Genomic DNA, 26468 nt, shown 5'->3' with positions numbered 1-26468 from the left:
TGACCTTTATAGTATCTGCCCTAGTGACTTGCCGCATCTTTTTTAATTAACAGGAGATTTAAGTAAATTGGGTGTGAAAGACAAAGATGGGGTAGGTTTTTTTCTCCCTCTAAGCTTCAGTGGTGGTGTCCAGGCTTTCATTATTTCCACCTCGGGAAAGGGACTGGTAACAAGACAGGGTCAGGTAAGTACACACTGCCAAGGAGCTGCACTTAAATGCTACCTGTGCCACAAAGGAAACTTTTCTCCCCATATCAAGGATTTTTAATGGTTTTGGTTTTGCCGTGAATTACGGGCGCTGGGAGAAACTAAGCGAAGCTGTCACTGAGAAATACCCACAGCCTACTGTTAGGTACCTTCGCGTGTCGGGGAGTTGGCTACATTCAGGCTCCAGTGTCGGGGGTGCACAAGAGTAGGGGGGCTGTCCTGGGGGGGGTCTCCCTTGGGCTTTGGGTTGGTCCAGAGTCGGGAGAGAAAGATCCACGATCACGTTAGGCCCTCCCCTTCCTGCGTCCACCCCTCCACGTGCCTCGGAGGCCGCCTGTCTTTGCTCCTCTGGCCCCGGGGCCCTGGCGGCTCACCCTCGACGCCCGGTGACCACAGAGCTCCCTCCCGCAGCCGCAGCCGCAGCCGCTCCCTGCCAGGCACCGTAGCCCCGAGCCCAGCAGGCGGCGCGCCTGCCGTTGTTTGGCCACGCGGCGGCGGCGGCGGTATCGGCGCGTCCTCCCGGGCCGCCCCCCGCGGGCGTCAGAGGGAGGCGGGCGCCCCGCGCGGTGACGGCGACGCCTGCGGCCGCCGGACTTTCCACTCGTTGCCACCGGAGAGGCCGGTGACCTCTTGGCCGCCCCGCCTCGGAGGCTCAGATGGCTCAGGCGAAGATCAACGCGAAAGCCAACGAGGGGCGCTTCTGCCGCTCCTCCTCCATGGCCGACCGCTCCAGCCGCCTGCTGGAGAGCCTGGACCAGCTGGAGCTCAGGTGAGCGGGTCGCGGGCGGAGGCCGTGCGCGGCGGGCCGGCCCGGCACAGCCCCGGCGCAGGCTGCAGCCGGAGAAGTTGCTTGCCTGAGATTTGTTCTCCATGGAGGTGGTGCAGTTTTGTCCGGCTCTTAGTGGATTTTCCTTTCCGACCGAGAGAAAATGCATTCGATTTAAGCAAAAACCTGTGAGCTCATTATTGATGGCCCCATTCTCATTACCAGACCTGAGCTTTTGGGAACGGAGAAAAATCAGAGAAGGTAAAAGTTAGGGTGACGTTATTTGAGGTTAGAGACTGTGACACTCCGGGTCTGTTGAACTTCTAGAATTTTCTGAGTGCCAGTATGTGGTCTTCCCAAATGTTTTTTACTCTTTTCCTATTATGCATTTTTTAAGAGCGGCAGCAATTTAGTGGTCCCTGATGTCGAGTGATAAGTTTCTTTCCTCCAAAACAGCAGAGCAAAAAATAAAAAATCCAGGAATCTGTCTGATAGCAAGGATTAGGGAGGAATGGGACAGATGAGGGACTGCGGGGTGAACAGTGGCTGGGTACTTGGTGGAGTAAGACCCTGCAGCTTTCATTTTCCCCCTTAACCCCCGGCATGCTGTATTTAGCCATTCCGTTAGTTTCTCAGTATTTATTGTGTATCTCCTTCCATAGAAGACACCTTCTTGAAAGTGCTAGTCATTGGCCTGAAAGCATAAGATAGTCAGGTTTTTTCCCCCTCTTTACTGATTAAGATTTTATTAAGTAATATACAGTGTTGTGCTTGTATGCAATTTCTAAATAATGCATAGTAAATTTTGGAAATCCTCGTTTCTCTTAACAGCGTATGAAAACTTTTATGTACTTCCTGTAAGTGTTTATATCACCAAAGTTACTGTGTAAATTGTGTGCAGGTGTAGGTAAATGAAAATCTTATTGAGGCCCCACAGCTCCCAGAAACTACACCGTTTTTCCCCCCGCAGTTTTCACCAGGTTCTGGGTGAGCAAAGAAACATGTAAGCCAAATTTTAAGAAGCAGTGCATGTATGTCTTTTATCTCCCTCAATTTATATATCAAAACAAGAAGAGGTGTTTGTCAAGAAAGTGCATTAATAACCACAGTATATCTCAGCAGTTGAGGCATTCATTATTATTATTACCCTGAGAAAAGAGTCAGAAAATGAGAAATTCTCCATCCACAATGATTTCATGGATGACAACAGACAGAGAAACCTGAGCCAAAACCACATTCTGGGGTTCTGCTCAGAATGAGACAAATGGAACAAGAGAAAAGTAATGCTTCCCAATGGTTGAGCTTGATGCATTTACACCCCAGAGAAAGTGCAACAAGACTGAAGATCAGTAGTGTCCCTCTGAAAAATAATATTTCTTTTCATGTAGCAGTATTCCAAGTAACTCACATATCTCCCCAGGTATTTAGAACTTTGAGGGTGTGTTCTTAACCATTTCAGGGCTCTCTGCTCTAGTCAGAAAAGATTTTTTCTGAGAGGAAATAGGAGGACGTTGCCCCTCCCTTCTTTAAGCTGAGTCATTCTCAAACTTGAATTTACACCTCATGTTAGGTACTCATCTTTAAAAGAAAGCCTCTGGTTTTGAGTATTCGTATATTCTAATGTTTGATTAATGTGAAGTGAATTGATTACTGTATACGAGTGATTAAATTATAACTTGCTTAATTAGCCCTTGAGCTGAGGAGGAAAGACTGGTTAAAATGTGCAAATTATGGATTTTAAGGACTTCTCTAGCAATTTTAAACTTTGGTAAGTTTTGTTTCTTCCTTAAAAAAAAAAAAAAGTGGGCGCCTGGGTGGCTCAGCCGGTTAAGTGCCTGCCTTCGGCTCAGGTCATGATCCCAGGGTCCTGGGATCAAGTCCCGCATCGGGCTCCCTGCTCAGCAGGGAGCCTGCTTCTCCCTCTCCCTGTCTGCCTCTCTGCCTATTTGTTCTCTCTCTCTCTCTCTGTCAAATAAATAAAATCTTTAAAAAAAAAAGTAATACTGATCTAAGGAGTGTTTTAGAAGGTAGTAAAAATAAAGAAAAATGCTAATGATGATCCATTAAAGTTCCTTTGAAACCACATGGGCAGTGTCACAGAGCACCACATTGTTAAGAACTAGCATCATGCCTAGAAGATTTATTTGTAAAAGAAACATATAGGTAGGGGAGCCTGGGTGGCTCAGTCGTTGGGCATCTGCCTTCGGCTCAGGTCGTGATCCCAGGGTCCTGGGATCGAGCCCCACATCGGGCTCCCTGCTCGGCCAGGGGCCTGCTTCTCCCTCTCCCACTCCCCATGCTTGTGTTTCCTCTCTTGTTGTGTCTCTCTCTGTCAGATAAATAAATATTTATTGATTGACTCATAAAGCAGTGTTTTAGAATAAAACACTAGTTTAATACTTAGAAGTTTACGTGTAGTTCCTCAACCATATTAATTTTGTCAATTGTGGTAGAACTTCTTCCATATGAAACTGAAGACAGAATTATGCTAGATGCTTTATGACCTAGAATATGAACTAGTGGTGAACGTGATTTTTTAAATGCTTTAAAATGTTTCGCAGCATTCTACATATCGTTGAAGGAATTCCATTTGCTTCTGTTACTTTACCACGACACTAGCCTCTTTCTTGACTCTACCTCATCTCCTTTTTTGCTTCCTCCTAAAAAGATGATTCCCTTCTCTCCCAGTTTTTTAAGATTGTATTTTTATTTGAGAGAGACTGAGCAGGGTTGGGGGAGCAGAGGGGGAGAGAGAGGGAGGGGAAAGACTCTCAAGCAGACTCCACACAGAGCCCCATACAGGGCTCGATAAACACAACCCTGAGACCATGACCTGAACTGAAACCAAGAGTCAGACCCTTAACCGACTGAACCACCTAGGCACCCCTCTCTCCCAGTTTTTTGACCAATTCTAAATGGTGTCAGATTTTTGCATTCATCAGTGGCTCAAGACACCTTGCTTTTATTAGTACTTTTTTAACAATTACCATAATTTATAAATAATACATGCTAACATTGATTCATTAAATGAGCACTGACTCTATACCAGGCCCCATTCCTTTGTGGAAGTTACTATCACCTCCATTCTCCAAATGGGAAATTCAGGCTTAGGAAGTTAAATGACTTGTCTAAGGTCCCCCAGCCTAGAACCCAGGAAGATTGGCTGTAGAGCTTAATAATTCATGCCTGTATTCTCTTAAAGTTAGATGTGTCTTATTGTTACCAAGGTTTGCCTCTTGGTGGGTGTCAAGCCAAAAGACACAACCAAACCAAAGAATAGGAAAAGAAAGGGTTTTTACTTGCAACAAGTAAAGGAGAACATGGGGGATCTTTCCCAAAGAAGCATCTCCCAGAACAACAAAATTGGGGAGGTTTTAACTGAGGATGTATACATGTTCATGAAGAGGCTTGCACAGTGAGGAATACAGCATGGAATTGGGGTGACTAAGTCCAAGCCAAAGTCATGAGAGCCGGGAAGGGTCAGCATGATCAGTTCTCTGGCTCCAGTTGGTCTGGTATCTGAGTGCTCAAAGGGGTTTAAATCCGACAGAGATAATCAGGAGTGTGCATCAGGTCAGTCTTCACTTCTGAGTATGATTAGCCTGTCTCCTGGCCTTGTGGGGACTGTTCTCACATTCTTTCACAAGATGGGTGGGGGCCTAAAATGACTCTTCTTATGTCAAGAAAGCTATGTCTGTCTGTCTTTACCCAGAGATCCCTAACTCTTTCTGCTTACAGTATTTCAAAATGTAGGAATAGTATATGGATGAATATATGATTTTACTGAAAGAGGTGAAAATTCCATTTATTTATTTATTTACTTTATTTTTTGAAGATTTTATTTTTAAGTAATCTCTACACCCAACATGGGGCTTAACCTTACAACCCAAGAGTCACATGCTCCCACCAACTGAGCCAGCCAGGTGCCCTGAAAATTCCATTTAAATTGGTTGTCAAATTCGGGGCGCCTGGGTGGCTCAGTCGTTAAGCGACTGCCTTCGGCTCAGGTCATGATCCCAGGGTCCTGGGATTGAGCCCCACATCGGGCTCCCTGCTCAGCGGGAAGCCTGCTTCTCTCTCTCCCACTCCCCCTGCTTGTGTTCCCTCTCTCTCTGTCTCTCTCTCTGTCAATTAAATAAATAAAATCTTTAAGAAAAAAAAAAGTTGGTTGTCAAATTCAGTAAATATCAAATACCTACTGAGTGCCAAGTACTGAGTGGCTCCTAGAAGGCTCTGGATGGTAAGGAAGATGTTTGGGATATGGGTTGTGGAGGATGGCAGAGGGGAAGATGGTAGGACTGGGAGATTGATTGTTCACCAGTTTCCCTAAACTGGTCGTGTTGTAGCTCCTTCCCCCTGCTATCAGCCATCTGCAGTGACTTCTTCGGCAGCCAGGGAATGAAGGATTGGGGCCGGGAGTGAGATAGATCATTTGGCCAAAAGTTTCCTGTTGCTTAAAGTTTCTTAGGGTGTGCCAGTGTCCCAGGAGTCACAAAACAAGTAACATCATAGTTAATATTGAACAACAGCCTGTAATTTAAAAGAGCATTTCTCATATACGTTGTCATTTGAACCTTACAAAATCCTTTGAGGTAGAGGAGGGCACATGTATGTTATCTCTTTTAGAAATGAAGGAACTGAGGTCCAGAGGGATTGAGTGGCCTGCCTGAGGCCACAGTACTGATGATGTAGCTCCTAACACCAGTCCCATTAAACACCAGCTCCATTTTTATATTAAAGGGTCTCAGTGATGAATGTATTTTAATACTTCAGTGATGATTAGGAAAACTTACTCAAAATCTTACATTGCCTAGAATATAAGTGATCATTGTAGCATTCTTTAGATACAAGGGTATTTTTTTAAAGATTTATTTATTTATGAGTGAGAAAGAATAGGGGGAGGGCAGAGGGAGAGAGAGAGAATCCCGAAGCAAACTCCCCTCTGAGCGCAAGAGCCTGATGTGGGTCTTGATCCCAGGGCATGATCTCAGGCCAAAATCTAGAGTCAGGCACTCAATGAACTGAGCCACTTAAGCACCCCACCGGAGTATTTTTTTTTTAATTTTTTATTTTAATTCCAATATAGTTAACATACGGTGTTATATTAGTTTCAGGTGTACAATATAGTGATTCAACAATTCTATATGTTACTCAGTGCTCATCAAGATAAGTGTACTCTTGGGGTACCTGGCTATCTCAGTCAGTAGAGCATGTGACTCATAATGTTGGGCTTGTAAGTTCAAGCCCCATGCTGGGTGTAGAGATTACTTAGAAATAAAATCTTAAAAAAAAAAAAAAGGTAAGTATTCTTAATCTCCTTCACTTATTTCACCCATCCCCCTACACACCTCCCCTCTGGTAACTGCCCATTTGTTCTATATAATTAAGTCTTACTTATGGTTTGTCTCTTTCCCCCCCGCCTTTGTTCATTTGTTTTGTTTCTTTAAAATGCCACATGTGAGTGAAATCATATATAATTTGTCTTTTTCTGACTGACTGACTTCACTTAGCCTTGTATTCTCTAGCTCCATCCATGTTGTTGCAAATGGCAAGATTGCATTCTTTTTTATGGCTGAATAATATTCTGTGTATTGACAGACACTTGGGCTACTTCCATAACTAGGCTATTGTAGATAATTCTGCAATAATCATAAAGGTACATATACCCTTTCTAATTTGTGTTTTCATATTCTTTGGGTATTACCCAGTAGTGTGATTATTAGATCGTAGGGTGGTTCAATTTTTAATTTTATTAAAGATTTTATTTTTAAGTAATCTCTACACCCAGCATGGGGCTCAAACCCACAACCCCAAGATCAAGAGTTGCACACTCCACCAACTGAGCCAACCACGTGCCCCCATTTTTAATTTTTTGAGGAAGCTCCATGCTGTTTTCCACAGTAGCTATACCAGTTTGCATTTCCACCAGCAGAGCGTGAGGGTTCCTTTTTCTCCCCATCCTCGCCAAGTCTTGTTTCTTGGATACAAGAATATTAAATACGAGATGGGACTATGATTTTAAGAACTTGTTTTAGAAATTATTTTTTGGGGGGTGCCTGGGTGGCTCAGTTGGTTAAACATCTGACTCTTGATCTCCGCTCAGGTGTTGATCTCCGGGTCATGAGTTCAAGCCCCATGTTGGGCTCCACACTGGGTGAGGAGCCTAACTTAAAAAAAAGAAAGAAATTATTTTTTTCAAATAAATTCATGATAGGAGCATTTGCCTGTTCCTTTCCTTTTTATGAAAGCACCAATTCTTGTTATTTATAAGCCTGAGTTCACAATGTTACCATTATGTGTGTCATAAATCCATGAAGCTAATGTTTGCCAGCACCAATTCTTAGACACACCACACGTGTTAACTCATAATTGTTTTAGTCAGTGCTGTCAGTCATTGTGTTAAACTCTTTACCTGCTTTACTTCAGTCACAACCACTCGCTCATTATCCCTTTTTCATAAGTGAGGAAATTGAGGCAAAGAGAACTTAAGTAACTACTCCAGGGGGGCACCTGGGTGGCTCAGCTGTTAAGCGTTTGCCTTCGGCTCAGGTCATGGTCCCAGGGTCCTGGGATCGAGCCCTGCATCGGGCTCCTCGCTCCACGGAAAGCCTGCTTCTCCCTCTCCCACTCCTCTGCTTGTGTTCCCTCTCTCGCTGTCAAATAAATAAATAAAATCTTAAAAAAAAAAAAAAGTAACTGCTCAAGGATACACAGCCAGTAAGTGGCAGAGCTGGTTTGAACAGTGTGACTGAAAAGCCATCGCAGCTTCACGGCATGGTCTGTTAGGCAGTGGATCCGATGGATCCGCAGTAGCTTTAGTCTGGTGAAGTGCCTCTCAGGCCTCTAAGTCTCTCAGCCATGTGTCCTTTTGATAGCTAGGCTGCAGAGATTTGTGAGGTGTGGGAGACCCAAAGACTATCCAAGAATGTGTGCACTTCAGTTTTGCCCTCAGAAGAATTTTCTGACTGAAATTTCTTTTTGTCAAAGCCAGCTTCGTCGCAGTTTCATGCAGAGAGTTTTCCAGGAGTACAACTCAGGTCAGCCTTGGTATGAAGAGAAGTTCTTAACCAATTTTGGAAATGTAGCTCTTCTAGGATCTGTTAGTAAAAACAGAACCACCCTTCTCCGCCAAGAGAAGTGTTGTCAAATGAGGTGTTAAAAAAACATGAAGGATAAGGTGAGGTGGTCCAACACTTGTCTAACCAGAGTTCCAGAAGAATGGAAGACAGGGAATATTTGAAGATACGATGGCTAACAATTTTCTAGAACTAAATGGAAAGGTTGTAGACAGATTTATATGTGAGATGAATTTAAAGATCTCAGTGGCTGAGAAACAGTACAAATATTACTTAAATAAACTAAGTAGAGATCTAGGTTCAGCTAGAGGGAATAGCAAATGTCACTGGTGCCAAAAAACAAACAAACCCTTGAAATCTTTACATTCTGAAGAATGGCGTTTTATCTTTGCTATGAAGTGAAAAAGGTATACATAAAAACGTATTTGAGAAGTCCAATAAAAGATGAAATCTGGTTTTCACAGGGAAAACGCCCTGGCAGTTTCTAGCATTGGGGGAGAAGCAAAAAACCACAAGACTCAAAATTTCCATCTAATGTGTTCTGTATTTGGTCTCATTTAATGGCAAAATGTCTTCCTTATATGATCGACTTATTTTTTTTTCTAGAGTGTCTCCTTTTAAACCATTTTCTTGTTAACAACTCCCTGAACTTGCTGTTGTAACGTGTCGTAAATGAAGCCTTCCTTTTTTGAATAACATTCAGTTCTCTATCATTGTACATTGAGTACAAACTCCAGTGAGTCTTGAAAAATTCATCTCTTCTTTCAGCATCTTCTCATTTACCAATCACATGATTTATCTGTGTCATTTAAACACTGGAGTCATGGTTTGTGTTTTTAGCATAAATATTTCATATTAGTGCCAACTCAATCTCATATTTAGTGGGCCCTAGTTTATCTGTCTGAGGGTTTGCTAATGTAAAATGTGTAAGCATGTAATGGATGGTGCTGGAAGTGGGCCTGCTGTTGTATTATTGCCATTTTATAGAATACTGTTTTTTTTAATTGTATTTTCCAGCCACATTTGTCATGTAAGATTCTTACCAGCTCTTGCTTTTACTGGCTCTTATAAACACAAAGTTCAACATATTTTTAGTACCTTGAGGAACAAAGAGACCCTGTGACTTTGTGGTCTATCGGTGCTATTTTGGTTTCTAACAGGTGGATGGCTGTTGGGGAAACGTTGCAGTTGGGGTGGGCAGGGGAGGCCTTAAATGGAATGGACATGTGCTCAAACATTAGTGAAGTTGTTCCTTCTGTGCCCACTTACGGCAGCAATCAGGATTAGATCTTCCATGATCTCATGTTTCTAAGGCCGTCTGAATACTGAGGATAAGTCTGTCACTGTTCATTTTGCAAAAACTGGCAACTTATATACGGAGTAACGTATAACAAGAAGTGCCTTTTTTGAATAACATTCAGTTCTCTATCATTGTACATTGAGTACAAACTCCAGTGAGTCTTGAAAAATTCATCTCATCTTTTTAAATATACAGGATTTTCTTTTCTTTTGCTCTCATGATTCCACAGCCTTGTTCTTTAGTGACTGGGTGTGTTCATATGAATGTGTAGTAAGTGTATGTGTGTTTATACTTGGGGGAGTTAGGCAAAGTAGTGCTTCTATAGTTTGATACAGGCTTTATACCTGCTTGTGCTCTCTCTCTCTCTGACAAATAAATAAAATCTTTTTAAAAATCTAGAAGAATCAATAGAATCAAAAGACAAATCAGAAAACTAATAATGTAATATGGTGATTAACATAACAATAAAAAATTTTTTAAAGACAAATCATTAAAATTAATAAATAAGTCCATTACCAATTACAAGATGAACCGTACAAAAACAGCATTTCTCTAACCAGCAATAACCAGCGAGAAATTATAATTTATAATTTAAAGTATTCACGGGGCACCTGGCTCACAGTCTGAAGAGCATATGACTTTTGTTTTTTTGTTTTGTTTTGTTTTTAAGATTTTATTTATTTATCTGACACAGAGAGCATCTTTCCTCATTGGAGGAAATCCATTGAAAGATGGATTTTTGGTAGATATAATGTTGGGAAAAAACAGTTCACTATTTGGAGAAAAATAAAATCCTTACCTAAACACATACAGGTGGATTCTAGATGGACTAAGACATAAATATGAGAAAGGTAAAGCAATAAAGTTGATAGGAAAAAAGGTAAGAAAATACCTTATGACCCTGAAGTAAAATTTCAAAAGCATAAACCATAAGGCAAAATAAAGCCAAGAAAAGATTAATTTGATCACTTCAAAGTAAGGATATCTATTCAGTGAAGGATATCCCAGACAGAATTCATATATGATAGGATGGAAGGAGATGATTATGTCTGCAACTAATATGGGATTAATTCCTTGAGTATGCAAATCAACAAGAGAACAATAACCCTGTTTAAAAAAAAGGAAAACAGGGGCACCTGGGTGGCTCAGTCATTAAGCACCTACCTTCAGCTCAGGTCATGGTCCCAGGGTCCTGGGATCGAGCCCCGCATCGGGGTCCCTGCTCAGCGGGGAGCCTGCTTCTCCCTCTCCTGCTCCCCCTGCTTGTGTTCCCGCTCTTGCTGTGTCTCTCTCTGTCAAATAAATAAATCTTTAAAAAAATTAAAAAATAAAAGGAAAACCAAAATAGGCAAAGGCTATGAACAGGCTAACAAGAATACAAAGGGATGTCCAAAATTATTAGTAATGAAAGACATGCAAACTAAGTACGAACATATCACTGTATACTTAGTAGACTGGCAACAAATAGAAAGTTGGAGAATGCTGAGTAATGGTAGGGCTGTGGGAGCACAGGGATTCCTATGCTTTGCTGCTGGGAATATTGCAAAGGGGTTCAGGACAGGGCCCCCTCCAGAATGCGCCACTTTGGCATGTCAGTTATTTTGAGCTGAAGGCACTTGAGAGCCTGCAGAAGCTCATGAGAAACTTCTGCCCCTCCCTTAAGCACACAGAAGAATCTAAATTAGGGGTCTTTCCCAGAATAAGGGTTATAAGTAGAGATAAATTTTATCTGAGTGGCCCATCTGTATGGCGGGGCAAACATCTAATTAACAAACATCTGCTCTTCTTATTACCCTATGAAGTGTATTCTTTTCTCTGAAGTCCCAGACCCTTACCCCCTTCTTCATTCAAAATAACACATACCTCATTGTGCCTGTCTTTGGAATTTCCATGTCTTTGTGGATTCCCCTTAAGTACACTATTAAATTTGATTTTCTCCTGTTAATTTGTCCCATGTCAATTTGATTCTTAGTCCAGCTAAGGGTACTTTGAGGGGGTAAGAATGCTTGCTTCCTGACAATGGTCTTGTCTGGCCATTCTGGAAAACAGTGGTAGTACTGAGTTAAATTGAGGGTGCACATACCCTGTGTCCCAGTTCTGCCCTGAGATATACCCTAAGGAGATTCTCATTCAAGTCCATAGAAGACATGTATTCATTGAAGCGTGGTTTTTGTTTTGTTTTGTTTTGTTTTTTTGTGGTGATGAAAAGTAAGGGGACAAAGTGAGCCGTTTCCACTGGGAGAGTGGAGGTAAAATCAGGTGGATATACACGGAGTGTTATGCAGTAAGCTACTGATTAGATGTTCACTTAGGAAGCTGGATGGTTCCTAACAAAATAATGCTGAGTGAAAAAAGAAACAATGAGATATAAATTGAAAATAGATAAAAATACAAATATAGATTTTGTTAAGAACAAATACAAAATAGAATGATTGCCATATGAGTGGGGAGGAAAATGGGGGTGGGGTAGGTGGATTTAAAACAACAGAAGATTTTTTTAAAAATTTTAAAGAGGGATAAAGAATTTTTTTTGAGATTTTTTTATTTATTTATTTGACAGAGAGAGAGAGCACAAACAGGCGGAGTAGCAGGTAGAGGGAGAGGGAGAAGCAGGCTCCCCGCCGAGCAAGGTGGCCGACGCAGGGCTCAACCTCAGGACCCCAGGACCATGACCCGAGTCGAAGGCAGTTGCTTAACCAACTGAGCCACCCAGGTGACCCTAAGAGGGATAAAGAATTTTTGAAAAGTGTTCCTAGTGATCTTTAAACTTGAGTTGGAGCAAGTGAGAGAGATGAGGAAAAGTAAGCTTCCATGTGGTAACTTTTGTTTCCCCAATTTATGTAGGGTGGAAGCTTTGAGAGAAGCAGCAACTGCCGTTGAGCAAGAGAAAGAAATCCTCCTGGAAATGATCCACAGCATCCAGAATAGCCAGGACATGAGGCAGATCAGCGACGGTGAGAACGTTTCCCCAGACGGGAGCTCATCTTTTCACTCCTTTGTGGGGTTTAAGATATGGGGTTTAGGTCCATTTTCGCTTGACTTGAGGAATTCGTACACTTGGCTTTGGCATTTCCCGTGAGCACGGACTGCAGCTGCAGCTGTCAGTTTATTACAGGATCCTCTTACCCAGGGGTCACCCTGCTGGCCTGCCCGCTACGTCAAGGGCGTGGCTGGAAATGGTAGAAAAGGCCTCCAAGCTCCAGAAGAGGTGGCTCCAAGCAGTAAGGGGCGATGCCTTTGACCTCAGGTTCACACTCCTAACTTCAGTTCCTCAGAAGTTACTGGACTGTAGAAGCTGTAAAAGCAGAGAAGACAAAAAGAGAGGGGTTGAGGTGTAACTTAAGGAGAAGAAGGAGAGAAAATGCAGGGGAAAGAAATTAGGTGCCCAATAAAACCCCATTAACGTAAAAATGTGCTATCATTTCTATATGAAAAGCATGACTGCCCAGGGAGGAACAGGGCACTCGTGGTTTTCTGTCACTGGCAGCCATCTTCCTACTTCAGTTGCTCCGGGGCCTCCCGAGAGAAGCCAGTGGGCCGGTGGCTGGTGCCAGGAGCATGCAGTCTAACTCCAGGCCCCGAACTGTTAGACACGCACTGAGGGGTCAAGATCCAGCCAGTCTGTTCACCATCCTCTCCAGAGATCGATGAACTAGGAAGAGAGTTACAGAACAGGCCAAAGGGGAGATGGCTGACTTTTTCATATAAATAATGAAATGTGGATCCCTTTTCCCACGATTGCCTCTCTGTGCTGGCCAAGACTTACACCACTGGCCTGCTTAAATTTCCCTGGCAAGGATGAAGTCAGGGCCTACTTTTGAAGCCAGCTTTTTCTCCACTATCATGGCTAAGTTTGCTCAGCCAAAATTGGGGCATTGTATTCTGAGACACATGCAGAATATGCCACCCCAAAGTGTGGCTCTTTGGCATAAGAGTTATTTCAAGCTGATTATTTTTGAGAAGCTGCAGACACAGGAGAAGCTCTGAAAACAGAGTAGAAGTCATTCTTTTGTAAGGGAAGTTTAAATTTATAAAGGCTATTTCCATTTGCAAGGGTGCCTCCCTCTGTGTACCAGGAAGAGAAGGACGACTATAAATCACAGAAACTGTTATCTATGCAGAAGGCCTCTACTAAATCTGCAAAACAACCTTACCCTGGTTTATCCTGCTTTTCCTGGTAACCTCACTAAGGAGGGGAAGGCCTCCCTCCACGTCTTAGTCCTTAGCTGAACATGGTTTTTAAGATGGTGTCTTGGGCCATCCATCTCAGGGAGGTGGGCCATCTCAGTGTCCCTGAAAACCTCCTATGTATATGTGAAGTATACATGTTCATAAGCTTCTGCTTTTTTTCTTGTTAATCTGTCTTTTATTATAGGGTTTCTCAACCAAGAACTCAGAAAGGTACAGGGAAAATTATTTTTCCCCCCCTACAGCACATCCTTATCAAGAGATCCACCGTGTCTGATCTCTTGCTCTAACCAGCACAAAACCCTGGTTATGCACACTATTCACTCTATGTTAAGACTTGATCTCAATCCCAGTTACAAATGCATACCTGCCCAAACGTTTTCAAACATGACCACTTGAGAAGTCATCTGGTGTCCCATGTATAAAGTCATCCCATGTGTAAAGACTTGCAGGGAGGGGTGCCTGGGTGGCTCAGTCGGTCAAGCACCTGACTCTTGATTTTGGCTCAGGTCACAATATCTGGGTTGTGAGATCAATCCCCACGTGGGGCTCACAGGCTGAACATGAAGCCTGCTTGAGATTCTCTCTCTCCCTCTCCCCCTTCGCCTCCCCCGCCTGTGTGCACATGTGTGCACTCTCTCTCCCTCTCTCTCTCTCTCAAAAATAAAAAATAAAGACTTTAGGGGAAGGTATTCTGCAACCTCTCTCTGTAATATAATACAGTTCATCAGTTAATCTTATGTGCTATAGTTTTGACTTTTACCTTTAAAATTTTCGTAGCCAAGGTGCTTACAGAAAATAGTTTTAGCCACAAGTGAATGCCTTAGTGTTCTCAATATACGTAAGTTTATGTCTCATATTGATTAATGTTTCAAACTTTCTACATTTAGGAGAAAGAGAAGAATTAAATCTGACGGCAAACCGTTTGATGGGACGAACGCTTACCGTTGAAGTCTCTGTGGAAACAATTAGAAACCCCCAGCAGCAAGAATCCCTAAAGCATGCCACCAGGATTATTGATGAGGTCGTCAGTAAGTTTCTGGATGATTTGGGAAATGCCAAGAGTCACTTGATGTCACTGTACAGTGCATGTTCATCCGAGGTGCCACCTGGGCCTGTTGACCAGAAGTTTCAGTCCATAGTAATTGGCTGTGCTCTTGAAGATCAGAAGAAAATTAAGAGAAGATTAGAGACTCTGCTTAGAAATATTGAAAACTCTGACAAGGCCATCAAGCTGTTAGAGCATTCTAAAGGAGCTGGTTCCAAAACTCTGCAACAAAATGCTGAAGGCAAATTTAATTAGTTTTGAAACATAGGAGCACTTATAAATAATGACATAAAAATGATTAAACATTTGTTCTTTGTGTTAGGCATAACATTTGATACTGATTGTTGTTTCACATGAGGAAGATATTCCAGTGTCATCAGTTTTGTGAATAACACAATTAAATCTAGAAATATTTTAATTATCTTTCTAGAAGTTTTTAGATTGAATTCATGTCTTGTATTAGGCTCTAGCACCTAATATATAGAATATATATTTTTTACTATTCTGTGGATAAATACTTAGTATATAGGAGAGAGTAACTGCTCAGCCTGGGCCAAAAGCATTATTGTTCTTTCTTGGGCTTTGTCTGGCATAGAGATCCTCGGGCACATGGGGCATTTGGTTGACTAGAAATTCTTGACAAACTTACCACTCATCTACTGTTAAGTAAGTAGTGTGCTTAAAAGGACAAAAGGAATCACAAAATAAGAATCGTTCCCAACATCTTCTTTTTCATAAAGCACTTTTTTTGGACATCTGTATCAAATTATTTTGAATTTAAGATTTATGCATCTGATAAATGAATATATTTCTTGATATATATGAAAACATGACATAAAGTGTGAAAGAATTCACATCTAATGTTATCACTGTGAACAACTATATGTCCACTTCATCTTTTTCCAAATGCATCATTTCTCTAAATTTTTAGTCATTGCAGAAATACAGTGTTGTAACTTGCCTTTTTTAAAAAATGCTGCTATAAAGTCTGTTTGTCAACTTTAAAACCTCTATCCTGTATTGTTGTATAATTTACTTCCCCATTCCCCTCATTGGACATTTAGTTTGTTTCCAGTTTGTTGCTTATTCCTGCAACATATTTATATACAGAGACTTTTTTCCTTCTTTCTTTTGTTTTTGATTTTCTTTGTATAAATTCCCAGTAGTGGGATTTACTGGGTCAAAAGGTATATACATTTTCATGGCCTGACATATTTCCAAATTTTTTTGTATGAGACTTACACCAATTTGTACAGTCTTCAGTAATTAAAATGTAGCTCTTTCACTAGAAGCTTTCCAGAGTTGAGCATTGTTTTTTCTAATATTAGATATGAAATAACAATTTCATTCGCATTTTATTTACTAACAAGGTTGACCAATATATTGATTATTCTTTTTTCTGTGATAAATTAAGCAACTATAGAACACTTTTATTTGTTTGAAGTAACTAGTGCTATTGATACACAAAAACCTCAACTCCCCTTAAATACTACTTCAAAATGAATACATCATACTCAGTTTTCATGAGAATGTAGGTATTCTTTCACACTGGGGAAAAAAAATGTCAATATCCAGATTAGCTTTATATATTTAGATCTCTCAATGCAAACAATATTGAGCTTCATTTTCTGGGCAAAAATGTCAAATTAGTCTCTCTTCATAAAAAGCAATTACAATCTGAGAACATTATGGTTTTGATTACCATTGCTAAGTCTGCCTCACTTAAATCTTTCCATTTCATGGGAACATTCTCATTGATAACTGTGGCAAAGCCTGTTGATTTGTCAGTTGACTCTCATTTGCTATCATCAGGTTCACTGTCAGATAAAGGTTTTCTTTTTGTGCCATCTTTATTAGCTTTTTGAAAATTAAGCAACAATCAAGTTTTCTTCCAAGTTCTCAAGGACTATCAGCATCTTTAAATCCCTTCCACCCTGGGAAATACTCCCCCTTCCCATTCACTCATTCACTCCATGTCAGCATAGGACATTTTCTTTTCTTTCTTTTTTTTTTTTTTTAAGATTTTATTTATTTATTAGAGAGAGAGAGCACTAGCAGGGAGAAGAGGGAGAAGCAGGCTCCCTGCTGAGCAGAGAGCCCAACACTGGGCTCCATCCCAGGGCCCTGGGATCATGACCTGAGCCGAAGGCAGGCACTTAACTGACTGAGCCACCCAGGCGCCCCAGCCTAGGACATTTTCTACCACAAACTATTCTGGCTCTACCTCCTCAACCTTTGTACTTTTCACATTGTTCTTTTCCCATTTTTTGCAGTGGAGTTTTATTGGAGGCCATTCATTCTCACTGACTTGAAGAGCTGTGATCTGCCATCTCCAAGCTGCCTCAGTCCCTGGCCTGTAGCATTTCCAGCCCTCTGTACCTTGAGCCACATTCACAGGGCAGGGACCTGAATGTGTCGATTCTTTTTTTTTTTTTTAAGATTTATTTATTTATTTGAGAGAGCGAGAAAGAGAGAGAGTACATGAGAGGGGGGAGGATTAGAGGGAGAAGCAGGCTCCTCGCTTAGCAGGGAGCCCGATGCAGGACTCGATCCTGGGACTCCAGGATCATGACCTGAGCTGAAGGCAGTCACTTAACCAACTGAGCCACCCAGGCACCCCTGAATGTGTCGATTCTTAACATTTTTATTTATTACAAGACTGGAAGTGTGGGGTGCCTGGGTGGCTCAGTCAGTTGAGCATCCAACTCTTGGTTTCAGATGAAGTCATGATCTCAGGGTCGTGAGATCGAGCGCCACCTTGAGCGCCACCTTGGCTCTAAGCTCAGCGCAGAGTCTGCTTGGGGTCCTCTCTCCCTCTTCCCCTGCCCCTTGCTTGCTTGCTTTCTCTCTCTCTCTATCTACACCCCCATCTCTAAGATTAAAAAATCTTTAAAAAAAAGAATGGAAGTGTAATTTATTTTTAAATGATGAAACTACCAAGAGTAGTTTCTGTCTTCTTTTAGATAGATAATAGCTTGGGACTATAATGGAATTCAGAGTATATTATTTGTCTTTTATTCATATGTTCCCTAACAGCCCCATTCCAATTTCATACCATTTCTAGAATGGAGCATACAGTTTTAGGACAGCCCCGCTGCCGTCCCCCATGAGCACTGCTTCCTAGGGGAATGTCCCCATTCCTACCCCAGGCTCTTCTGTGTAGCTGGCAGGACCTGAAGAAGAGTTGACCGAAGAGCACTCAATGGACATCAACTGAGGACAGAGTGACAATGCTGCCCAGTGAAAAATCTGACAAACGTAGAATTGACCCTTCTGGTATTTTAATGTAGGAACCCTTGATGTTAAAGAAAAAAGAAGAAGAAGAAGAAGAAGAAAATCCTGAAAGCTTTCAGAGGGCTAGGAAGGAGGGAAGAGAGCTAACAGTAATGAGTGTGACCTGGGCCTTGCCGCTGTGCTTCCTTCCCAGTTACCAGTATTGCATCCTCTAGGGGGCACCCTTCACACTGTCTTCCACGGGAATGCTGTCCTTCCAGGGATACGTTAGCGATTAGCCAAGTGAGCTATTATGCAGAGGGACGCAATAATGAGTACAGGGTCCTCTGTATTGATGCAGCTCAATCTAGCATTGCGACTCAAAATGCTTGGAATTCACCCTAAAGAGATGATCAACTAATAAAACTCTGCTTCAACATTTTAAAATTGGAAAGCATGAAAGAACAACCCCTGAAAGTAACAGGGTAAGGATCTGGCAAACAATTCCATGCAATGATTTTTAAGTAGGAAATATCCATGCATGTGTCCCTTTCAAATGACTGGTTGTGACAAATGCTGATATATTTGGAGCGCACATATGTGATAATGCTATTTTTGAAGGCTGGATTTTGCAATTATTCAAAGACAAAAATGAAAGTAAAAGCTGAGAATTTTGGAAAAGAAAAGGCAACAAGGACAGTAGTGAGATTGAACTTGTTTGTGTCTACTCAGAACAAGCAAGCAAAATGAAATGGACTTCTGTTTAGGGACATGACCACATTCTTAAGTTTTCTATCATGACCAAAGAGTAAACAACTTGAATTGGGCCACACCAATCTTCAATTACCCACCTCAAACCACTAAATATTGGGGGCGCCTGGCTGACTCAGTCAATAGAACATGCAACTCGTGATCTCAGGTTTGTGAGTTCAAGCCCCACGTTGGGTGTAGAGCTTACTTAAAAACTTAACAAATTAAAAAAAAAAAAACAGATATTGTAGCAAACATATTTCACTTGCATATAGTTGGCATTCGAATCACAATGGCATTCACTCACAGCAGTTTGGTGAGGGCCAATTTCAGTATCTAGTCCAGCTTTAATATGCAACTAAATTGGACACAATTTGTGCAGGAATTTGACAAAGGCTGTCAGAAAAGATAGAAAAACCTGGCATTGGAAAACTGACCTCAAATTCAGATCCAGGGAGTATTATAAATACACTTCCAAATGTAATCGTCAGACCTCGGGTCTAAAGATGGTTCAGCCCTGGGACAGAACACACGCAGTGGCTTTAAGCTCTGCTGCAGAAATACCTGGTGAGCTCCCAACCCCAGCTCTTTTTTTTTTTCTTTAAGATTTTATTTATTTATTAGAGAGAGAATGAGAGACAGCATAAGAGGGAAGAGGGTCAGAGGGAGAAGCAGACTCCCTGCTGAGCAGGGAGCCCGATGTGGGACTCGATCCCGGGACTCCAGGATCATGACCTGAGCCGAAGGCAGTGGCTTAACCAACTGAGCCACCCAGGCGCCCCCAACCCCAGCTCTTATCAGCCGAGGGCCCCAAAAACGTCCCTGACCTCCCCAGCTGTAAAGTCAGGATGATAATGCTCCTGTGAGTTAGAACTTTGATGCAATACGCAAGGTGCTTAACGTGGCTCACACAGCACTTGTTAAATAAATTTGAACAAGGGGCACCTGGCTGGCTCGGTTGGTGGAGCATCCAATTCTTGATCTCAGGGTTGTGAGTTCGAGCCTCACGCTGGGTGTAAAGAGTGCTTAAAAAAATTTTTTTTTTGTGGTGGGGGCGCCTGGCTGGCTCAGTCGGTTAAGCGTCTGCCTTTGGCTCAGGTCATGATCCCAGGGTCCTGGGATCAATTACTGCGTTGGGCTCCCTGCTCCAAGGGGAGTCTGCTTCTACCTCTGCCCCTGCCTGCTTCTCCCTCTCTGTCAAATGAATAAAGTCTTAAAAAAAAATTTTTTTTTAATTCTACAGTTATTTTGTACAGGGCAAAGTAAATTTATTATTTTGGGGTGGGACAAAAAAGCCTCAAAATGAAACAACTTTTCTTCAAAATAGGCTGATAGAGTGGTCCCTGGGTGACTCAGTCAGTTAAGCCTCTGACTCTTGGGCTCAGCCCAGGTCTTGATCTCAGGGCTGTAAGCCCAAGCCCCGCATTGAGCTTCATGGTGGGGTGTGGGGCATACATATATACATAAATAATAGAATTAGAAAAGAAACTTCGTTTCCAAGACAAAATTATTTAAACCACAGTGCTACTAAGTTGCATTAAATATCCACTATCAATAAAACCAGTATGCTAAATATTGGCATAAAAACATGAAATATTCTTAAGGTGTTTCAAATTTTGAAGAAGTTACATTATACCTTTTACTACTTTGTTCCACACTGTTGATACATATCGCACAAAAATCTAGTTTTGAAATACATTTATTTTTTGATGATTGGAATTCATCTTTAATGAAACTTTTGTTAAGTAGTATATTTTAAATTAAGCTTGAGGGCATAATTGCAACCCAATAGCAATACATACAGGTGGTTTTTCATTCAAATTTATAAAAGTATTATTTAGTAGTAACAAAAATACAGAAGTTTGGTTTTCCTTTTAATCCAAAGTTTTTATTTTGATTTTATTTATTTATTTTAGAGAGAGAGAGAGTGTGCGTGCAAGTGGGAGGAGGGGAAGAGAGAGAAAATCTCAAGCCCACTCAGCACTGAGCACAGAGCCCAACACGGGGCTTGATCTCACGAACCGAAGACCATGACCTGAGCTGAAACCAAGAGTTGGACACTCAACCAATTGAGTCACCCAGGCAGCCCCTAAAATTTTTATTTAAGACCATTTACCAACATCCTATCATAATTATTTTAAGGGAGAGAAGAAAAGGAGCACCACCTAATAGTTATTACAGCCAAATCCTACAGTTACCTAGGAGTTAAGGTGATTGGACATTTCAGAGTCCACTGTGGTTTTAAATATATTTTTTTAAGATTTTATTTATTTACTTGGGGGAGCGTGCACGAGCGAGAGAGCAACAGAGGGAGAGGGAGAAGCAGACTCCGCACTGAGCAGGGAGCCCAACATGGGGTTCGGTCTCAGGACCCGAGATCAGGACCCGAGCTGAAGGCAGCCACTTAACCGACTAAGCCACCCAGGCGCCCCAAGATATTTTTTATTAGCAAATAAATTCACTTGTATAATATAGGCTTAATGTATTTTAGGGTAAAACTTAAAGTGTTACAATAGTACACATGATATTTTTAACAGTTAAAACTGAATAAATCGACCTGTTAATAGATGACTGCACAGTGTGGGACAAATTTTCACCTCACCAGTCATTTTATTTTCAGAGAAACAGACACCCTAATGATATAGTAATGGGAGCACCCCAGCAAGTTACCAGCAACCATTTTCAAAGGTTTGGAAAGGGATGCTAACAGTTAACAATATTTTATATTAAAGTCATTCACTGGGGCGCCTGGGTGGCTCAGTCGTTAAGCGTCTGCCTTTGGCTCAGGTCATAATCCCAGAGTCCTGGGATCGAGCCCCACATCGGGCTCCCTGTTCCGCCGGAAGACTGCTCCCTCTCCCACTCCCCCTGCTTGTGTTCCCTCTCTCGCTGTCTCTCTCTGTCAAATAGATAAATAAAATCTTAAAAACTAAATAAATAAAAATAAAAAATAAAGTCATTCACTTTAAGTGAAACATTATGTCCTGAGGCCAGTTCCTCTTTCTAAGATCTTCATAAAAGGGGCGCCTGGGTGGCTCAATACTTAAGCGTCTGCCTTCGGCTCAGGTCATGGTCCCAGGGTCCTGGGATCGAGCCCCGCAACCGGCTCCCTGCTCCGCGGGGAGCCTGCTTCTCCCTCTCCCGCTCCCCCTGCCTGTGTTCCCCCTCTCGCTGTGTCTCTCTCTGTCAAAAAAATAAATAAAATCTTTTTAAAAATAAATAAATAAATAAGATCTTGGGAAAAGATCCCAGTCCTTGGAAGTCATAGGCACAGTGGAATACATTATTGAGAGTTCTTTCTAAGCATTGCATTCTGTGACCTGAAGCCTCCTTGGGCATAGCAATCCCCCCCACCCCACCCCACCATTCTTTCCTTTCATTAACCACACCCTTAAGTACACCCTCAGGGCAAAATGTCTTTGATCTGCTCTGGAGCTTTTACTATGACACTTATTCCCAACATTCACCTCCTGGGTGGTCCTCCAGGCTATAAAAACATGTCTTAAAGGAGGTGGGGTTGCAGAGATCTACTTGTCTTACTGCCAAAGACACGCTTCGGTCCCTAAGTCCCCTTCATCAACTATTTCTTGTCAAGCTGGACTTGTCAGCCTTTTTCTTCAGACTTACAGCTCCTTTTGCCTTTGGAGTCGTTTTGCATCAACCTCCCTTTCATGGAACACATTGCCAACTTTTGAAACAACCACCTAACTTCATTCCATGATGAACAGATGTGTTCACTCTCTTTTTGTAGCGTTTTACGTCATTTTGAAAAAGTACATGTGTGCTATCAATTTTGGGCAGATAAAAGGAAATCATTGAGCCTGATTTTATTTAACTACAATTGAGGCTTGTACAACATGGTGTAACTGGGGTGCAGGGGTGCAAGAGCGTCTGGCTCCAGGGGTCCCAAATAGACCAGGTTCAGCCACTCACCACTGACAAAATCCAAAGGCAGAGAGACGAGTGGTGGGGAAACGAGAGGAATTTGTTTCAGTGAGGCCACCACCAGGAAGACAGTGGACTAGTGTTCCAAACACTGTCTTCTTCAAAGTTCTGAAAATACTTATTTTTTTTATATAAGGAAAATGTGGGACAAAGGTCAGTGGGTACTCGCAGGGGGGCAGTAAAGGTCAGGTTGATCATTGTCTTGAGGTCAGTCATGAGAGGCCTTGCTGGCATCAGGGTGGTCCTTACTGCTCGAGGGATACTTTTGGTTGCCATCACAGGTCTTTTGCTTGAGTTAAAAGATAAGCCAGAGGGGCACCTGGCTGGCTCAGTCAGAAGAGCATGCAAGTCTTGATCTCGAGTTCATGAGTTCAAACCCCATGTTGGGGGTAGAGATTACTTAAATAAATAAGTAAATAAACTTAAAAAAAAAGATGTCAGAATGAAGCACTTAATCAGTTATAGAGTAAGGACTAAGGTCAAAATGGAGGCAGTTGAGGTCCTCTTTCAGTGGGGGTTAGGGGTGCTGAGCCCTGTGCAGCTGAAAATCCACATATAACCTTTGACTCCCCCAAAGCTTAACTACTAATAACCTACTGTTGACCAAAAGCCTTCCTGATAACATAAGCAGTTGATTAACATACATCTTGTATGATGTATGTATTATATGTTGTATTATTACAATAAAATAAGCCAAAGAAAATGCTATTAAGAAAATCATAAGGGGGGCACCTGGGTGGCTCAGTCGTTAAGCATCTGCCTTCGGCTCAGGTCATGATCCCAGGGTCCTGGGATGGGGCCCCGCATCGGGCTCCCTGCTCGGCGGGAAGCCTGCTTCTCCCTCTCCCACTCCCCCTGCTTGTGTTCCCTCTCTCACTGTCAAATAAATGAATAAAATCTTTTAAAAAAATCATAAGGAAGAGAAACTACAGTTACAGTACAGTACTGTATTTATAAAACATATATGCAGAAGTAGACCCGTGAAATTCAAGAGTCAACTGTGTATCTGTTTATTTCTCCTTCACCGAGAAGAGAAAGGATGTTCTGATTATTGACTCATGGCCCAGCTTTTTAGAAAGGAATTCCTCTAAAATGTGGAAGGTCAATTCATTGATTCTCTTCAATTTGCTAGAAATGCCTTCCAAAAGCATCCAATTCTCTTTGCTTTAATTTTGTGCTTGCTCAGCAGCCTTCTGACTTGCAAATTGGTCTTCTAAATGCATGGACCCACAGGAAAGAAAAAAAATCAGGAAAGACAAACAAGAAAGGGGGGAGGGTAAGATGGAGGCTTCTGCTATTTTTAAGCAAGAGATGGTGTTGTGTGAAGAAAGCTTCAGGTCTGGTATCACCCTTGGTATATATCCCACTGTGAGTTCTGAAACTAGCATTCTGCTTTGTATATATAAGCCTCTTGGAAGATGACTGGTTTCCCAGTCCCTAATCATCCCTTGAGTGAACTGGTAAGATTTAATTCTTAAACATACAAATCTGAGTAGAATTTGGACCCACCATGTGGCCCAGAAACAACCTAAAACCACCCAGAGGTGTCTCTGTAATCATCAACAGTTCATTATCCATGCAACAATACTTGTTTTGTCCTCCATTCTTTCTGTCTCATTTGAATAATGTCCCATGAGGGAGAAATATTTTAGGAGGAAATTCAAGACAGACTATCATTTTCTTAATAGGAGAATTTCTGAATCTCTGAAGGCTTGATAATGCCAAAGCTTAGTGTATATGTTTAGAAGGAAACAAGTATATATAACTTGGGATAGAGAGAAAAGCATTTAATACTTTCCTCGGGCCACAGACTCTATGTCCGTTTGAGATAATTGGGATAATTGAGTTCGTTATATTCGTTATACTTGTATTATTAAGGACTCTTTTAAAATATTGTGTAAGTGAAATTTTTACACAGGGTAATAAAAGTTCACCATTTCGATATATTTTGCCAGATTGCTCTCTAAAAGGACTGATTTCAGTTCTCGTCCAACAACATATGAGGTTTCCCCCACTCCTGAGAGTAGAGCAGTCCAATGAAACTTTCTTAAGACAAGATGGCATAAAGCAAAGACGCAATTACCATTAATGTATATGGAAAAACTTTTTATCATTCTCAGACACCCCCCACCAAGCAGAAAATAACTTCTCTTAGGCTTTTCTGATATCTTAGAACACATCTTGCCAAGAGATGCATGAAACAAATTGATATAGAGCCCAGATGCTCACAGACACAGTTCAGAGCTATGGCAGGTTATGGGGAGATGCTGGGCTTGGTTCTCAAGGAAGGAGCATAGCAGGGCCATTCTCCATGCTCCCATGCACGCTGCCTGGGCTAGAATCTTTTTTCTTATTACTTTTCAGTATCTGACTATGTGTCATCTTTGCCCATATTTCTATACAGTTGATGGTCTTTTGCCTAGTGATGTGTAAGACTTCTTTGTATATTAAAGAAATTAGCCACTTCTCTGTCAGATGTTGAGAGTACTTTTTCTTAATTTGTCTTCTGCATCATTATTTGTAATTCAAGGTGAGGTATTTTTTTGTTTTATTTTGTTTTGTTTTTTGAAAAATTTTATTTATTTATTTGACAGAGAGAGGGAACACAAGCAGGGGGAGAGGCAGAGGGAGAGGGAGAAGCAGGCTCCCCACTGAGCAAGGAGCCTGATATGGGGCTCGATCCCAGGGTCCTGGGATCATGACCTGAGCAAAGGCAGACGTTTACCTGACTGAGCCACCCAGGCGCCCCTCAAGGTGAGTTTTTGAGACAAGTATTTACTAAGAAAGAATAAGGCAATCTCTGACTACATCAAACTAAAAACCTTCTGCATAGCAAAAGAAACAATCAACAAAATGAAAACTCAACCTACAGAATGGGAGAAAATATTTGCAAACCTTCTGAGGAAGGGTTAATATCTAAACTATATAAAGAATTCATAGAACTCAATAGGAAAAGTCCAGAGGCTCCTGGCTGGCTCAGTCAGTAGAGCATGTGACTCTTGATCTTGGGGTTGTAAGTTCGAGCCCCATGCTGGGTGTAGAGATTACTTAAAAATAAAATCCAATAGGGGCGCCCGGGTGGCTCAGTGGTTGAGCGGCTGCCTTCGGCTCAGGTCCTGATCTCAGGGTCCTGGCATCGAGTCCCGCATCGGGCTCCCTGCTCCGCGGGAAGCCTGCCTCCCCTTCTCCCACTCCCCCTGCCTGTGTTCCCTCTCTCGCTGTGTCTCCCTCTGTGAAAGAAATAAAATCTTTAAAAATAAAATAAAATCCAATAAAAAAATGGGGCAGAGGAATTGAATAGGTATTTTTCTTTTTTTAAAAAAGATTTTATTTATTTATTTAATTGACAGAGAGAGATAGAGAGACAGCATGAAAGGGAACACAAGCATGGGGAGTGGGAGAGAGAGAAGCAGGCTTCTGGCCGAGCAGGGAGCCCGATGCGGGGCTCGATCCCAGGACCCTGGGATCATGACCTGAGCGGAAGGCAGTCACTTAACCAACTGAGCCACCCAGGTGCCCCGAGTAGGTATTTTTCTAAAGACATACAAATGGCCAACAGATACATGAAAAGATGTTCAATATCACTAATCATCAGGAAAATGCAAATCAAAACTACAAATCAAAACTCACATCTGTGGGGCACCTGGGTGGTTCAGTCAGTTAAGCGGCTGACTCTTGGTTTTGGCTCGGGTCATGATCTCAGGGTTGTGGGACTAAGCCCTGTAAGAGGCTTCATGCTCAGCATGGAGTCTCCTTGAGATTCTCTCCCTCTCCCTCTGCCCCTTCCCCCCCACACACACCCCACCCCCGATCATGCTCTCTCTCTCAAATAAATAAATAAATCCTAAACAAACAAAAAACTCACACCTGTTAGAATGACTATCATAAAAAAAAAAACCCAAACCCAAGAAATAATGAGTGTTAGAAAGGACGTGGACTTGTGCACTGTTGATAGGAATATAAATTGGTGCAGTC

The 26468-nt window shown here is 41.9% G+C and overlaps 1 protein-coding gene and 1 pseudogene across 1 annotated transcript; one reads left to right on the top strand and one right to left on the bottom strand.

The window, feature by feature from the left end:
• Positions 1 to 720: 720 nt before the first annotated feature.
• On the top strand, positions 721 to 15864 carry BAG2 (BAG cochaperone 2). The gene is made up of 3 exons (XM_027602527.1): positions 721 to 976; positions 12194 to 12303; positions 14428 to 15864. The coding sequence occupies exons 1-3, from the start codon at positions 864 to 866 to the stop codon at positions 14838 to 14840; spliced, it is 636 nt and encodes a 211-aa protein (XP_027458328.1). The 5' UTR covers positions 721 to 863; the 3' UTR covers positions 14841 to 15864.
• Positions 15865 to 16184: 320 nt separating this feature from the next.
• Positions 16185 to 16879, bottom strand: LOC113927938 (annotated as a pseudogene).
• Between the last annotated feature and the right edge of the window lie 9589 nt (positions 16880 to 26468).

Source organism: Zalophus californianus, chromosome 7 (genome assembly GCF_009762305.2).
Source record: "Zalophus californianus isolate mZalCal1 chromosome 7, mZalCal1.pri.v2, whole genome shotgun sequence".
NCBI classification, from domain to species: domain Eukaryota; kingdom Metazoa; phylum Chordata; class Mammalia; order Carnivora; family Otariidae; genus Zalophus; species Zalophus californianus.
The sequence above is the reverse complement of the archived record's forward strand: the minus strand, read 5'-3'. Positions and strand labels throughout refer to the sequence as shown.